This window comes from Octopus sinensis, linkage group LG5 (assembly GCF_006345805.1).
Source record: "Octopus sinensis linkage group LG5, ASM634580v1, whole genome shotgun sequence".
NCBI lineage: Eukaryota > Metazoa > Mollusca > Cephalopoda > Octopoda > Octopodidae > Octopus > Octopus sinensis.
Genome location: NC_043001.1, coordinates 49119343 through 49136725, shown reverse-complemented (window position 1 = coordinate 49136725; position 17383 = coordinate 49119343). Strand labels below are relative to the sequence as shown.

Here is a 17383-nt window from a genome sequence, read left to right as displayed (position 1 = left end):
TCTAGCAGTGGCTTACATTCTGTCGGCATAGCTCACAGAGTCATTGGAGACAGTCTAGACCTTTTGGTTTATCATCAAGATGGTGGGGTGACAGAATTGTTAGAGCGATTTACAATATGCCTTTGCAGTATCTCTTCTGATTCTGTGTTCTGAAGTCATCTTTGTCTTTTCATCCTTCTGAGGTTGATAAAATGAAGTATCAGTCAAGTTCTAGAACTGACACGAAAGAATGTGAGGACTTTCAAGTCTGCTTCTCTCAATGATGAAGGAGGAGGAGGAAGAATGAAAGAGAGAAAGAGAGAGAGAGAAAGACTTTTGTTTAGGTCATTCATTCATTGTCTTTACTGTCTTCACATACCTTTCCAGTCAGATGTTAGTGTTCTGAGTTTAAACCCTCTCCTAGTAATATGCTTATGTGTTAGGAATAAAGGTACCATAAATCCTCAAGTATAGTCCACCCTTGAGTATAATACGCAGGGGATTTTTAGGGGGCTGTACCTCTGAAAAGCCTAAACCTTGTGTATAATACGCAACCTTTCTCTAACTTGAGTCAAGGAGGTCTATATAACGTCCTTGGTTTGTAAAAATGTATACGGTAACGTCCTTTATTATTATTGTATATATAACATAATGCAAACGTGTAGCATTTTTGTGCATTTTGTTTGCAGAAAATAAAGAAATAACAGTAATAATGTTTAATATATGTTACTTACTGCAAATTATGGATGATTCTTTTATGACTTCATTGCTTTCTGGCTTAGCTTAAGGTATTTTCACGCCTGACATCACAAAATGTGTCTGAATAAACATTGCCGGACAGCAAATAGAGTCTCGGACATTGCTTAGAAAATATTTTTCATTTTTAACCTTGTATATAGTACGCACTAGGGATTTTGGCCTTTAAATTTTGGGGAAAAATATGCGGATTATACTCTGAAGATGCTTTGAGAATTTAACATAGAAACAAAACACATGATAGATGATGTTGACTTATGTTGTTGTTGTTTTGTTTTGTTTTGTTTTTGCAGGTAGCACCATGGTGCATGATCCTCAGTCTGCATATGACTTGTTCTTTGGACAACTCCTCAGCCAGAAATACAACCAGTGTCATTTTGTGTTCGACACTGTTATGTTTTTACGAGACAACCTTGAAACACTGTGTTATAAGACAAACATCCTCTCAAAGTACTTCCCCAATATTTTTAAGGTACTGTTACTACTACTACTACTTCTACTACTACTAACACTTTTCACTCCTATGAATTTCACCTCTTCCTCTACCATCCTCAACATCACTACCAACCATCCACCAATCCACCCACCTACCTCTAGGTGACTGTAATATACCATGTGTTGACTATTCTATACCACACTGGACTGTAATGTATTAACTGAGTAAATTTCTCACTGCAGATCCTTGCTTGGAATCCTCCAACATTTGTCAAAGAATTTGAAGACCTTTTACCTGCCATGATTACTCAGAGTACAGCACTTGAGGTATAACTCACTTTTGTTTGTTTGTTTATTTGTTTTATATAAAATGGTAATGTGGTTGAGGATACTGTAAAATTGGGGATATTTGTTCTATTTTTTATACTGAATTTTGTTATTTTCATACCAAAGTTAGATAAAGAAATCATCAAAATGGTATCATAAGCCAGATTTGAATAATGGCTTCATTTCATATTTCCCCTAAAGCCACAGTTTCCCTCATTCAACCTCCAGCAATGTTTTCATTACAATTCATGGCAAAAAAAAAGTATATATATAATTGATGGCAAAAAAATGCTTTAATTAAAAATAAAACAAGCTGTTTCTGCAGTTTTGCATGTTAATGGTTTTATATTCTATTAAGCTAGACTCAGAAGATATATATAATATTTGCCTGGTGTAGAATGTACAACATGAATATATTTTCCCAATCTGTTTACTCTTATATGTTCTTATTACATCCTGATGTCTGTTTCCAGGTATTCCACCGTCTTTTAGAGCTTCCATGTTTGACAGCACTTCTTGAAGCAAGTGAGAAATTGAAGAAGGGTGATGTAAACAGCATTGAACCCGATTCTTCTTCTGTCCAGGCCTTACAGAAATCTGCATACAACCCATTATTTAATTTCATCATGAGTCCAGACAGTGGCCATGGGGACACAATCAACAGGTAAATAAAAATTCAACTGCCTGTCAAGACTAGGATCCTTTTCGATGATGACTAACCATTGGCAATTTTGACCTCTAACATGGGTATAAGACCTTGAATTTGGTGGGGATCTATAATCACAAGCTGCCAGAATCGCTAGTATGCCAGACAAAATGCTTAGCAGCATTTCGTCTGTCTGTATGTCCTGAGTTCAAACTTCATCAAGGTTGACTTTATCTTTGAACCTTTTAGGGTTGATGAAATAAGTACCTGTTAAACACTGGGATTCAATATAATCAACTAGCTCCCTCCCACGAAAATTTCATGCTTTGTGCCTATAGCAGAAAGGTATATTATCAATCTGTTACGTAACTGGTGCTTTATTTTATATACTCTGGAAGTTGATCTTAATAGAATTTGAACTCAAAATGTAATCTAAATATAACAAGGTATTATTTCTGATACTCTAACCCAGTGTTTCCCAACCTGTTTTCTCCCAGGCCCCACTATAACTTTCCAGAAAAATGTATGCCCCACCAGTGGCATATGCAAAAGGATTAATAATTTATTGACTTCTAATAATTATATACTTTCATTAAAGTCATATCCACACTAGGGTATTAGAATAGCACTATATTGTAGCTAACAGTCTTCACACAGTATGCTTGGCTGGAGGGAGTGGTTTGGTTAGGCTGAGTATAGGATGTAGTATGTTTGCTGGGTAAAAAAGATTTTCATAATTCCATGTCTCACTTAAAAAAAAAAGAAAAATATTTGGGCTCTCAGGCCCCACTGGTGGGGTGCATGCCCTATGTCAGGAATCACTGCTCTAACTATCCTGTGAATTAACTGGAAAGTATTATTGAAACTTAGTAGATGAGGTAGTTAAGGTTGTTGACTTTAATTGTTGACTCAAACTTTGCAATAACTTACTGTCTGCCATACTTGTGTTTGGTATAGTTCACTGCTTGGTTGGGATACTGTCTCAATTGCATACTTTCTCATTGATATGTTGTGCTTTCAAAATATGGTAGCCCATTCAAGTTAGAAGCTGTGCTCCACATCCCATATTAAGAGTGTAAAGCACATTATTTTTGGATTTCCAAACATAGCATTTGTATCTGAATCAGTAATGTGACCTGGGTTACAAAGGAAAAGTGTGTGGTTGCCACATGGGAAGGTACAGCATGTACTTTCCACATGAGAAGATACTGTGTTGTTTCTACATCGGTAAGACAATTTATCAGTGCCACATGGAAAAATACTAACTATTCTACATGTATATAAATGTAAACTTTGTGTATGGGGATATGATTACCATTATGAATTTCCTAATTAGTACTGGAGATGTTTCATTTATGAGGACATACTCTTGTATTTGTCTGAGTGTTGGGTCCTTTGGGTGCTTGGATGAAATGTGGATATCAAGTTGACCCAGGCTGTTTCCACGTTGGGTCTTGGCATGTTGGTAGAGTGTAGAGGACTGTTTTTTGTCATCATATTGTCTCAAATGGTCATTTAGTTTTTCTGTAATGCACCTAGATGTCTCCCCTATGTATGTCATGTTTATGTCTTTACAAGCACCTTCTATGCATCTTATGCTGTAGACTACATTTCTAGTTCTACAGTTAATGCCAGGGCTAATCCTACATACGATGCAGTTATCATTGGTGCATATGGTATTCTCAAAGGGGTTCATTCTACATAGTTGTGATTTGATGAAGTTCTCTGGCTTTTCAACAAACTTAATGTTGAGTTTGGTCTCCTTCAGAGCTTTTCTAAATCTACAGGCTAGTTCTCCATGGGCTGTGGCCTCTACAAACATCACTCCTTGATATTTGTCAGTTTTATACGTGTTCACCCTGTTTGCTTTGTCACAAGCTCTTTGTATATCATATTCCAGTCGTTGTTTCTATATTTAGGGCAGGTACCACTGGTTTCATTACATATGTTATCTAACTTCTTTCTAGCACCCCTATATACTCGAATCCTATCTTTCTGATCATATCTAGAGAATTGCATGCGGTGCATGAAGTTCTGTACATATTTCTTCATTTCATAGGGTTTGCTTAGTGGGGACACATTGTTCATTATCCTTACCAAGTCTGCTATCAGTATATTAATTTTCATGTTGTGTGACAAAGCTGAGTTCTTGTGAACAACATATTTTGAAGTTATGGGTTTCATGTAATAGGAGTGGAGGAGCTGCACTCTGTTCACAGTCTCTAACCAAAGTTCAGTATCAAGGATGGGGAGTCTATTGTTGGGGTACCTTGTGGGGTAATTTATAGTTACCTTGATACTTTGGTGGATGAAATTAGCTACTTGTTGGATGCTCTCCATTATGTTCCTCTCAGTTTCTACATTACCATTACTGGAGTTGGTCTTAACTAGGCTATCAATGTCATCTACATACCTACTGTAAAATAGAAGAGTTGTGGACTGTTCTGCTAAAGATTGCTTAAGTATTTTGTCCTATCAGGTCGTCATGCGCTCACACACTGACCCATATGCTTACACACAAACAAACAAAAAGAATGCAGCTTGGATAATGGACAGTCAACAACTATTGAAAAGGTTGCAAAACGCAACAAAAATTTTAGAAGACTAAGTAAGTAAATGAGTGGAAACTTTACCAGTGTGTGTGTTAAATTATAAGGCACTAAAAGAGAATGACCCTTCTTAGACACAACAGAGTGTTATTTTCATTTTTGCATAATTTAGACAACAATTTATTCACCACACCTTGTATGTCAACTTGGCCAAAGATATGATTACTTGTGTGTGTCTGTAGTTTCATAATTCTGTTTTCATCGTTTACATGAGTGACTATTATATGCTGCTGTTACCAGTTTTTTTTACCTCTTGTATTTTATCAGACTTGATGAGCTGTACGAGGTCTTACATGACATGAGGGACCACCCACGTGTGATTAACTGTGCTGAGGTTTTACCTAAATTATTAGGGTGAGCATATCTCATTTACTAACTCAATGTTTCATAACAACAGTCTACTGTCCCTGCCACTGCATGATTAGCTACATTTATGTAATTGTATACACTTGTGCACACTCACATACATACACTTAGACTAATTATGATACCTCCTGTGGAGTACATATATGCCTTATTACAGAGTGTATTATATTTATATAATATTTATATAATAACCACGGAATGGTTGGCATTAGGAAGGGCATCCAGCTGTAGAAACACTGCCAGATCAGACTGGAGCCTGGTGCAGCCTCCTGGCTTCCCAGACCCTGGTCGAACCGTCCAACCCATGCTAGCATGGAAAACAGACATTAAACGATGATGATGAATATATTATATTTGTATATCAGGCTTGGCTATGTGGTTAAGAAATTTTCTTCCCAACCACATAGTTTCAGGTTCAATCCTACTGTATGGTACCTTGGGCAAGTGTCTTCTGCTATTGACCCAAGCTAACCAAAGCCTAGTAAATGGACTTGTGAGACGAAAACTGTATGGAAGCCCGTTGTGTGTGTGTGTGTGTGTGTGTTTGTGTCTCCTTGTCTTGACATCACATAATAGTTGCAGATGGCTCTCACTGTCATACAAGCAGTGGTATTTATTTCCAATACTCTGCAAAAAATTTGTCTGGCTATAGGGAAATATTACCTTGCTTGGAAACAGGTAAGGGTTGGTGACAGGAAGGGCATCCAGACATAGGAAACTTGCCTCAATAAAGACAATCTGACCCATACAAGCATGGATAAGTGGATGCGTAAAACAATGATGATTATAATATGTGCATATACATACACATACATACACACACATACACGTTTATCAACAATCCAATTCCTTGGTGAATTCTTGGAGCAGCATTCATCGAGGAATTGGATCATTGGTAGATAATTGGAATTGAAAATTACCTAAAAGCAGTATCCAGTCAGTATAATTGACACTGATTGATGATGATGGATTATTTCACTGTCTGCTCTCTGTGGTTCTATCTAGCCAGTTGGTCGCATCTTACATATTGATGTGTCTTGATTCTTAATGAATCTGTCAAACTAACATATATATTGAGACATTGCTGTACTCAAGAAGACTCGCCCACCACAACAGAATTGAGATCCTAAAACCAAGGTGCCACTCAAAAAGCATTAGTGTGGATGCTAGCATCGCATAAAAAATACTGGTGCTATTGCCATGTAAAAAAGCACTAGTGCTGGTACCACATAAAAAGCACAGGTTCTGGTGCCACATAAAAAGCACTGGTGATGATGCCACGTAAAAAGCACCCAGTACACCCTGTAAAGTAGTTAGCATTAGGAAGGGCATCCAGCCATAGAAACCAAACCAAAACAGACTATGGAACCTGGTGCAGCCCCTGGTCTTGCCAGTTCCTGCCAAGCCATCCAACCCATACCAGCATGGAAAACAGATATTAAATGATGATGATGAGATATACATAGATATATATACATACATACATACACTAATGCTTTATATTTATTGTTTTTGTATTGATTATGATAATTTTTACTATTAATATCAGCACTGCCTTTGTTATTTCCATATAACAACACTACTGCACCCATCTCTGCTCATGACCACCATCACCATACATCAACACTGCCACCACTATCACTGTACATTACCACTACTTCACCACCACCTCCAAAACAACAGTAATTTTCAGCACTGTAACCATGACTACCTTCATACACCAAGAGCAGCTAAATCTCCCTTAAATCACACCCTTCTATCACAAATACAGATGGCTCAATTGGAGATACACTGGGAAAAAAAGTCATGGAGAGAATCATGACTGGAATGTCTTTGATTATGTAGTAACAGCACACTTTTATGTATCAACTACATATCACCACCCCATCATTCTCACCATCACCACCAGTATCAATACTATCATCATCACCACGACCACTACCACCATCACCACCATTCTCATAACACCCAGTTTTCTTTTTCTATTACAGTGTGTATTTTTCTGTGATTCTGGAAGATGGCAGCGAGGAGTTTACATCCTGTTTGGTATCAGTCCTTTTAGAGAGGGTCTCATTGCTCTACGATGTTCCTGGATACAAGAGAAATGTCAGGAAGTAAGAAAACTTCATTGCTTACGTTTCTGTTTTTAATGTTCTTTGTTTTGAGAATGAGAAGCCTGAGGAAAAAGTCTGGAGCCAAGGTAAAAGCTGGAGATAAGATTGGGAGTAAGCATGAGAGGAAAAGAACTGGCAGCAGGGCTGGTTGGAAGGGCTAGAGGCAGGACTGCTTGAAAATTATTGGAGGAAACAGCTGAAGGTAGAGCTGAGTGCAGAAGCTGGAGGCATGAACTGATAGAAAGTAGTAGAGAAAAAACTGGAGGTAGGGCTAAGTGTTAAATCTGGAGACATGGGCTGGTGAAAAGTACTAGAGGCAAATGCTGGAGTTCCAACTGAACGCAGAAGCTGGAGGTATAAACTGGTGGAAATTACTGCAGGGAACAGCTGAAGGTATGACTGAGTGCAGAAGCTGGAGGCTGGGCTCCTAGAAAGCAATGGGGATAAAGCCTGCAAGTAGAGTTGAGTGCAGGAACTGGAGGCAGGGCTGCTAAAAAGTACTGGAGGAAAAGAGAGCAGGCTGGGCTGGTGGATGTAGGTGGGTGAGAACTGCTGAAAAGTTTGGTGGCAGATAATTGAAACAGGTGTTATGGTGGGGTGCAGAAATGACTGCTGGAGGATGTGGTGCCAGCTGAGGATGGATAAAAAAGCTGGTTGAAAGGGACTCGAAGAAAAGATGGAAGAAATACAGAAAGGATCAGGCAGGAAGGTTACTGAAAGGGGCTAGAGCAGAGCTGATAAAAGACAGAAAGATTGAAGGCAGAGTTAGTAGAAAAGTTATTATAGTTATGGTATCTTCCTACGATTAAGTTTGTGTTTGCAGAAATATGTTAAATTCATGTTTGTCAGCATTTTTTATCTAGAATCATGTTCTGGAGAAATCAATTTTGCCAATAACTGTCTTGGTTCACTGGTTATTATTGACCGGTTCTCATCTCTCACTTGCAGTCTTTTAAATATCCTCAGTGTGTGTGTGTGATTACTTGGTATCTGGGCATTTAGCCACTAGATGTATGCGTGTTTAGTCATGATGTGAAAGTGTTAAATCACAAGACATAAGAATGTTTGACCACTGGCTACACCTAAATTATCTATTGTTGTATTTCAGATTGTTTGCTGACTACATAGTGAAGCTGCTAAAACTTTATCCTTATATCGTGATCAAGCAGAGAGGAGAAATTATTGATTACCTCATCAATACACACAATATGAAGGATGACAGATTCTTTATGCATCTGGTAAAACAACTTTATTGTAATCGACACATATGGACACACAGACACACACACAAACATATAATCTTACCATACTATATTGGCACTCAATCTGTTACAACAAGGGTTCCACTTGATCCAATCAACAGAACAGCCTGCACATGAAATTAACAAACATATATACCCTTAATGTAGTTCTCAGGGAGATTCATCATGACACAGGGTGTAACAAGGTTTGTCCTTTCAAATACAGATACAACTCATTTTTGTCAACTGTGTGAACTGGAACAACATGACAAAAAGTGTCTTGCTCAAGGACACAGCTCGTTGCCAGGAATCGAACTCACAACCTTATAACCATCAGCTAAATACTCTAACCACTGAGCCATGTGCTTTTGATCTAATATAACAATGTTGTAGCGTATGTGTGTATATACTCTTTTACTTGTTTCAGTCATTTGACTGTGGCCATGCTGGAGCACCGCCTTTAGTCGAGCAAATCGACCCCAGGACTTATTCTTTGTAAGCCTAGTACTTATTCTATCAGTATCTTTTGCCGAACTGCTAAGTTACGGTGACATAAACACACCAGCATTGGTTGTCAAGTGATGTTGGAGGGACAAACACAGACACACAAACACACACACACACACACACACACACACACACACACACACACACATATATATGACGGGCTTCTTTCAGTTTCCGTCTGCCAAATCCACTCACAAGGCTTTGGTCGACCCGAGGCTATAGTAGAAGACAGTTGCCCAAAGTGCTACGCTTTGGGATTGAACCCGGAACCATGTGGTTGGTAAACAAGCTACTTATCACACAACCACTCCTATGTGAAACTCAACCACTGTTATTGTCATTCTTGAAATAATTGTTGCCACCACCATTGCCTCTACTGTTATTGCTGTTGCCATTTTTGTTATCAGAATATTCTTGAATTATTGGTCAGGTTTGGAGTGTTGGAGAGTTCTGCAGCTGTAGTCTGGATAACAACTGTTCTGCTAAAATCATATCAAAGTACTATGAAGTTCTAGAGACACTGATGTATGAGTGGTCCAGTACCACATTGACATTAACCACAGATGAAGAATTCCCACCACGCCTCATGTCCATTCTTATGTCAGCCACAGCAAAGGTTTGTTTGTTTCTTTCTTTCTTTCCCTTCTTCTTTCTTTCCTTTTCCTTACTCTCTGCTTTTCTCAAGACTGTGTCAAAACTATTTACTTCAGGCACCAGGCATGGCTGTGTCGTAAGAAGTTTGCTTCCCAACCACGACATGGTTCCAGGTTCAGTCCTACTGCTGTGTGGCACCTTGGGCAAGAGTCTTCTACTAAAACTCAGGCCAGCCAATACTTTGTGAATGGATTTGGTAACATGGAAACTGAAAGAAGCCTGTCTTTCAACACTTTAAGCCAAGAACTTATTCTTTTACAAACCAACACTGGTTGTCAAGTGGTGTTGTGGTCAAATACATACACACACACACACACATACATACACTCATGTATATATACACATACACAACAGACGTCTTCAGTTTCCTTAAAACCACATCCACACAGAAGGCTTTGGTCAACCTGGGACTATAGTAAAAGACACTTGCTCAAATTGCTATGCTGTCCAAAACCATAAGGTTGGAAAACAATCTTCTTACCACACAGCTATGCCTGCTGTAAATTTAAATTTTTGATAAATCCTTACTTTCCTCTAGGCTAAATAGAATCAAGAACGTAAATATGTAAAAATATATAGTATAGGCACAGACGTGGCTGTGTGGTAAGAAGCTTGCTTCCCAACAACATTGTTCCAGGTTCAGTCCCACTGCGTGGCACCTTGGGCAAGTGCCTTCCACTGCAGCCTCAGACCAACCAAAGTCTTGTGAATGGTAGACAGAAACTGAAAGAAGCCTGTCATATATATATATACTATCTTACTAACTCTCATTTTTTACTCTTTCTATTTTCTTTTGCTTCCCAGCTGGCTTCTCGGTGTCAAGACCTCATCCCTCGTGCTGTTCTTTGTCTAGGTAAGGTGTACAGCCAACTGTGTACTCCTAATAACCTACCTAGAGATACACGTAATTCACTGTTGAGTACTGCACAGGAATATATTAACTTATTCAGCTTTACAAAGTAAGTCTCTAATTTTTTTTTCATCTCTCTACATTCTGTTTGCTACTCTGTCTATATCTATCTCTTTGTGTGTGTCTCTCTCTCTCTCTCTCTCTCTCTATATATATATATATATATATACTAAATATTTAGGGTTCAGCAAAGATTTGCTTTACCACATACCGAAGTTTAGAAATAGCAGCCAAAAAACGTTACTTCTTCCTCTCTGCCTGTGTGGATTGTTTTCAAGTATTTTGGTTTTTCTGGGAGTCCCTTTTTAAAGTAAAAGAAATAGCTAACGTTTTTTGGCTGCTATTTCTAAACTTCGGTATGTGGTAAAGCAAATCTTTGCTGAACCCTAATTATTTAGTATTACTTAAGTTTACCATGAAATGGTCCTTTTTTCATGCTGAATTCTACTTGGTGAAATTATTGATTACTTCTTAATTAATTAATTTTACCCTTTGTTATTATTGATATATATATATATATATATATGTCTATTTATTGTCTCTTTCTACCCTCACACTTTCTCTCTCTCTCTCTCTCTCTCTCTCTCTGCCTGTTTGTATGTATTTGTTTATTTCTACCTCCCTACCTGGCTGTCTGAATCTCTACTTACCCATTTGTCTGAGTCTCTACCCACATGTCTGTCTGTGCCTCTACATACATACCTCTCTGTTTGAGCTATCTATCTACTTATCTCTCTGAGTCTCTGCCTCTCTATCTGTCTGGGTCTCAATATCCTTGTTGTTTTGTTGAGCCTCTATGTACCTACCTGTCTGAGCCCTCTACTTACTTGTCTGTCTCTGCTCCTACCTACCTCTCTATCTGTTTATTAATATCCACCATTGTTCCATTCATTTTTACCTTCCTTCGGTGACACAGCTTTAAATATCAATAATCATATTTCCACTCACATATATCTTTAGTCTTCTATGTACCCACACACATACCTACCTACTTTCTCATGTTCCATCTTGATTCTCTCTCTCTCTCCCTTCCAGTACAACTGAGATCAACATAGTAATATTTACTTATATAATTTATCTCTCCTCCACAGTTTTGCCTCTGTGATATTGAACCCATCCTCTGAGATTCAAAATGGCAGGTAAGCTTTACTTTAGTCTTCATATTAAAACTATCATACCTACATTGCACAAGAGTAAAGCTTAGTAAAGGTTAGGTTGCAGGCAAATATATCTTTTGCAAGGGTTTGGCTAGTGAGTCTAGAAATATACACAGCTCATCATGAACTAATCACATCTTTCTCCAACACCTTATTTTATTGCTCTAGCCATTGACTTCCTAGCTGTACCTTTTTTGCCCAGTAACCCTTTTATTTCTGGGATTCTTTTTTCATCAAATGTATGTTTCCAGTGCTACCATAAATTTAACTGTGAAAGTGCTTGGCCCAATGGTTAGCATGTTGGACTCATGATTGTAAGACAGTGGTTTTAATCGCTGGACTGGATGGTGCATTGTATTCTTGAGCAAAACACTTCATTTCATGTCGCTCCAGATCATTCAGCTGGCAAAAATGAGTGATCCTACGATGGAGTGGTCTCCTCTTCAGAGGAAATGTTATTATCTAGGTCGTTTATACACCATAGAAACCAAGCAACCAGCCTTATGAGTCTTAGGACTTAAGACAGTAATTTTCATAGCTTTGACCCTTTTACATTGAAACCAACCATATCCAGCCCAAATATTTTACCTTTGTTATGTTCAAGCCAGCCAGATCTAGCCTCTTACATCTACCCTACAATATCGTTCTAAAAATAAACAATCCCGTCATCGAGATCTTGTAGTTTCAAGATAACGATGATTAATTCAGAACAATGTGAATAAATAAGCCTTTTATTCGACAGAGCAACCTGAATACCAAAGGGTTAAAAAATATATATTTTCTCTTTGAACAACTTTGCTTAAAAGCTGAAGATTCTCATTTCTGCACATTATATGAACTTAGCAAAATTATCTACAAAACACAGTCATGTGTTCAGATTTCACTCTAACCATTGCATTACTGTGTTTCTTGTTAATGAGCACAAGTCTACCTAAATTAGTTTGCCTGAATCACTTTAGACTAATGAGACTCAGTTTTTTTGACAGTATGATCCACTGGAGATATAAAAAATTTCTGATGTCCTTCACTTGGAATGTTATTTAAAAAACTAGTTTAAAGTTTAATAATTTTGAAAAAATCAAAGTTTTATTAATCAAACTTTATGTATAGCAAAATTTGAATAGCATATGTTTCAAGATGCACAAGTATTATTAGTATGTTGTTATATTTTGGGATGGTCTTTTTTTTTTTTGCCAAATAAGAATACATGCTATTTGGCAAAAAAATGACTGTCCCTAAAGAGAACATTTGCTCACAGACAACATGCCATACATTTTTATCGTGACAAAGATTATTTTTAAAAATGCTATTTAAAGTATAAGTATTATACCAAGTTTAATTAATTTATTTCTAAGAAAAATAATTACTCTTCTAAGCACTCAGTATCTCTTTGATATTCATTGACCCTTGAGAGCTGACTATGCCTTCTCTTTCTCTTATGCAAGGGAGTTACCATTCTGGCTGAGGGATACTGGATTAACCATTTCATATTATAGATATTTTATTATGTTGGTATTAAAAGGCTGCAAGCTGGTAGAATCTTTACCACACAGGGCTAAATGTTTAGTGGCATTTTGTCTGTCTTCACATTCTGAGTTCAAATACTGCCATGGTCAACTTTGTCTTTCATCATTTCAGGGTCAATAAAATAAGTACCATTTAAGCACTGGAATCAATGTAATCAAGTATTGTCCTCCCCTAAAATTTCAGGCATTATGCCTGCAGCAAAAAGTATTATTTTCTGTATTAATTTTCCATTTTTCTCTCTCTCAGGATTTAAACCAACTGCTTTTTTTTTTTTTTCCAGGTGTCATCAAGACAATATGTGCCTACCTGTCATCATGAGAGCCACACACAACATGGTGATGACCGATAAAAAATGAAATGAAGTCATTAACTTTCATTCCCTTTGTTCTACCACCAACTTCACCCTTACATTTTCTTTAATGAACAACAGTATACGCCTCACACCTATATCTATGTATGCATAACTGTGTATGTATATATATATATATATATAGGGGAATGTGTGTATAACGACATTGGCCAGTTTTCATTGAATTTCATTCATCTTCTCCTCAAGGCCAGTTTTAGTGGTCTCTCATTCTCCTTCATCTACCATCACTTCCAAATATGTGATCCTTATTTACCCATTATACAGTATTCATACTTGCTTTTCCTCTACAGTATTTTGATGACACCATCTCTGTTCTATTTCTTACAGTTTCTGCTTGTGGAATTACAGTTTTTACCCACATTTTTTTCTTTTTTACTTATGGTATTGTATTTCCCACATCTTTAACTTGTGATATTGTATTTCTCACACATTTTCCAGTTGTGACAGTATGTTTTCTATGAATGCCCATGACATTCTGTGCTTCCCACAAGTTTCTCTTTTGGTCATGTCTGTATGCAATCTACCTCCCTTGAATTCCATTACATAAAACACCGTTTTACACCTTTATGCATTCCCCTTTCCCATGACTTTACCTCCTCACACTGGGTGAACCACAAAAAAAAAAAATAGGTGCAGGCAAGGCTATGAGGGTAAGAAGTTTGCTTTCCATCCATGTAGCTTCGGGTTCAGTCCCACTGTGCAGCACCTTGGACAGGCCTTCCACTATAGTCTTCTACTATAGCTTCTGGTTGACCAAAGCCTTATAAGTGAATTTGGTAGAGGGAAACTAAAAGTCTGACATGCGTAAATGTGCATGTGTATGGAAGTCTTTGTACCCCTCATATATACATATGTATAGTTATTATTCTTAAACAAGAATGTTGTTGGCAGACTTCGAAGTTTCAACCAGCTATGCCATTGTAGGCAGGTCAAAACTTCAAAGTCACTGTCAGCAACATTCTTGTTTAAAAATAATAAATTTGTTCTCTAGAGACATATAAAGTAACCCACCAGATTAATGTAAAATTATATTTATTTTGATTGAACATAAAGACAAACATTTATATATATATATCAAACTAAGCAACAAGAATGACTCCGGTAATTTGGTACGATCGTTTTGTACTACATCATTTTATTAAATGTTGTAAGTATTAAAATGCTGAACACTCATCAGCCAATTATAGAGGTTTTCCATTAATACAAAAATGTTCATATCAAATGATATGTAAATTTTTGTATTAATGGAAAACCTCTATAATTGGCTGATGAGTGCTCAGCATTTTAAAACTGTTGTAATACTTACAACATTTAATAAAATGATGTAGTACGAAATGATTGTACCGGAGACATTCTTGTTGCTTATTTTGATTATAATCACCCCACGGATTTTTATGGATAATACCATACAGAATTCTGGTGCATCTAAATTAAGTACCATATTCATTTGAATCTAAATTTTTGCTGAACTTATATATATATATGAACTCCTCATGGAAGGAAAGCTTCATAATGACAACCTAGTTTCCTTGACATTTTTTTTTTTGCCACAGTTCTTGTCAACCACTATGACAGCTTGTGTCATTTGTCAGGCATTTATTTAAACAGCACATCAACAAAAGGAGGGCAACAAACTGTTAACATTGACATAATTTTGTGTAAATTGTTTGATTTGACAACTGCTTTAGTCAGAGTCATATTGCAACCATTTCAGGCAATATAATGTTGTACACATTACCAAACAAGCCTAAACTGTATTACACTAAATGAGACTATATTACACCAAATAATACTATACTATCTCTAAAATTTTACATCTGGCTTTCTATTATAATATCCTAGTTCCATTACAGCAGCAAGTATGTTCAAGAAATTTAATATTTGGCAATCTTTCATAGAAATTATATGAAAAGTGAAATTATTTGTTTGATGATTTGCTTAAAATTTTTTATTTCTTTAAATTTTTTCAGCTGATTAGCTTGTTTATGTATTTTTTGTGTATGTATGTATTTATGTGTGTGTTTGTATATATATTTGTGTATATAAGTATCTGTTTATGTGCATGTATGTATGTATGCATGGCTGTGTGGTGAGAAGCTTGCTTCCTAACCACATACCTCTGAGTTCAGTCCCACTGCATGACACTTTGGGCACATGTCTTCTACAATAGCCTCAGGCCAACCAAAGCTTTGTGGGTGGATATGGAAGACGGAAACTTAAAGAAGCCTGTTGTGTATGTATGTATATATATATATAGCATGGAAAGCGGACGTTAAACGATGATGATGATGATGATGATATATAAAGAATAAAATTATTATTATAAAATAATAACAATAATGTCAGTGGCTAGCATGCTTTAAAACCATAGACGGAAAAATTCATATAAGTCTATAATATACAACTATAATGAAGGGTACTGGGAAAAGTACCAACATGCTAGAAATAGAAGTCAAAACAACTGTAAATCATTTAAATCACTCATATGCACAGGTGAAAGTGAGGAAATGAGCAAAAATAGAAGATTAGCATACCTTTTGTAAATGAAATTCACAAGTAATATACAGATGATCCCATATCAATCAATTTCAGGTCCTGCTATTAATGCTCAATCATTATCAGTGAGATTTACCATGGTAGTGACAGATTGAGTTGTTAACAGTATTTAGTTTTTATTCCTTGTTAATCTAGCTCAGTATTTCCCCTGGAGGGAAGTGGAAGGATCAGTAGGGTGATGGTGGGGTAACCAAACTGAAGCAATGGATTAAAATCAGCAAAAAATAATGGGTTAATTAGATTAAGTTTTATTAATGAAATACAGTTGTTTTGAATTTGTTTCAGAAAGTGGTCTATGTTTGTGATGGTGGTAGGATGGGAGGGGAGAAATGCAACCTGGTTGTCAAGGGGTAGAATCCCAAAGTGCCTGGGGACCACTGCTCTAGTTTGTAATTGCTATAAAGTTTAGTTCTCGTAATTACTATATTACATTAAGGTTTTTATGAGTGGGTTTAGTAGATGGAAACTGAAAGATCCCTTTCACATGTGTATATTTGTATTTGTGTGTGTAAGAGTGTTGGGTTTGTATCCTCTTCTCTTGACATCATGCATTAATTGTAAACAAGCACTATCTTACAAGCTGTGTCATTCATTTTCAATCTTCGGTGAAAACATACCTGACCAGGGCCTAATATTTATTACCTTGCTTGGAAACAAACCTGTTGACAACTGGAAGGGCATCTGGCCATAGAAAAATCTGCCTCAACAAGTTCCATCTGACTCATGCAAGCATGGAAAAGTGAGCATTAATCCAATAATGATTATGATGTTGTTGAAATACACTGTGTAACACGATTTTTATCCTTAGGTAGCATGTTTCCTATTTGTGTACCCTTAGAAAATATGAAAAATGGCTATTTCCTTCAAACTTTGCTTTCGTTATGATATTTATTCAAGCCTCAACACATGGCTATGATGCTGCCCCACTATTCCTGCTCATAATCACAAATGCGCATATTGTTAGCCACTAAGGAACATGCTCAAGTGGTTAATGTCAAGCAACTGACAAACAAATCTGTGGTATTAAACAGAATATTTGCTATAGCAATATTTCTCCTTCAGCAACTCAGTACTGAATCTGTCTGAAATGTAATGGAAAATAGATCAGCTTGTAAACATTGATGTCCAGGTGACAAAAGCAAAGTTTGAAGGGAATAGTAGTCATTTCCTTTGAATCCTAGATAGAATCAAATAAGAAATAACACTTACTGACCAAAGACAAAAAAAAA

The 17383-nt window shown here is 36.8% G+C and overlaps 1 protein-coding gene across 1 annotated transcript in view; it reads left to right on the top strand.

Moving 5' to 3' along the window:
* LOC115211704 (AP-5 complex subunit zeta-1) overlaps positions 1-14252 on the top strand; it is a 57348-nt gene extending 43096 nt beyond the window's left edge. Inside the window, exons 10-19 of the mRNA XM_029780355.2 lie at positions 1029-1207; positions 1414-1497; positions 1971-2161; positions 5020-5106; positions 7110-7232; positions 8341-8470; positions 9411-9596; positions 10439-10593; positions 11636-11683; positions 13509-14252. Coding sequence (XP_029636215.1) covers positions 1029-1207; positions 1414-1497; positions 1971-2161; positions 5020-5106; positions 7110-7232; positions 8341-8470; positions 9411-9596; positions 10439-10593; positions 11636-11683; positions 13509-13584 — 1259 coding nt within the window. The 3' untranslated portion in view covers positions 13585-14252. The remainder of the gene's footprint in view (positions 1-1028; positions 1208-1413; positions 1498-1970; positions 2162-5019; positions 5107-7109; positions 7233-8340; positions 8471-9410; positions 9597-10438; positions 10594-11635; positions 11684-13508) is intronic.
* Positions 14253-17383: the final 3131 nt, after the last annotated feature.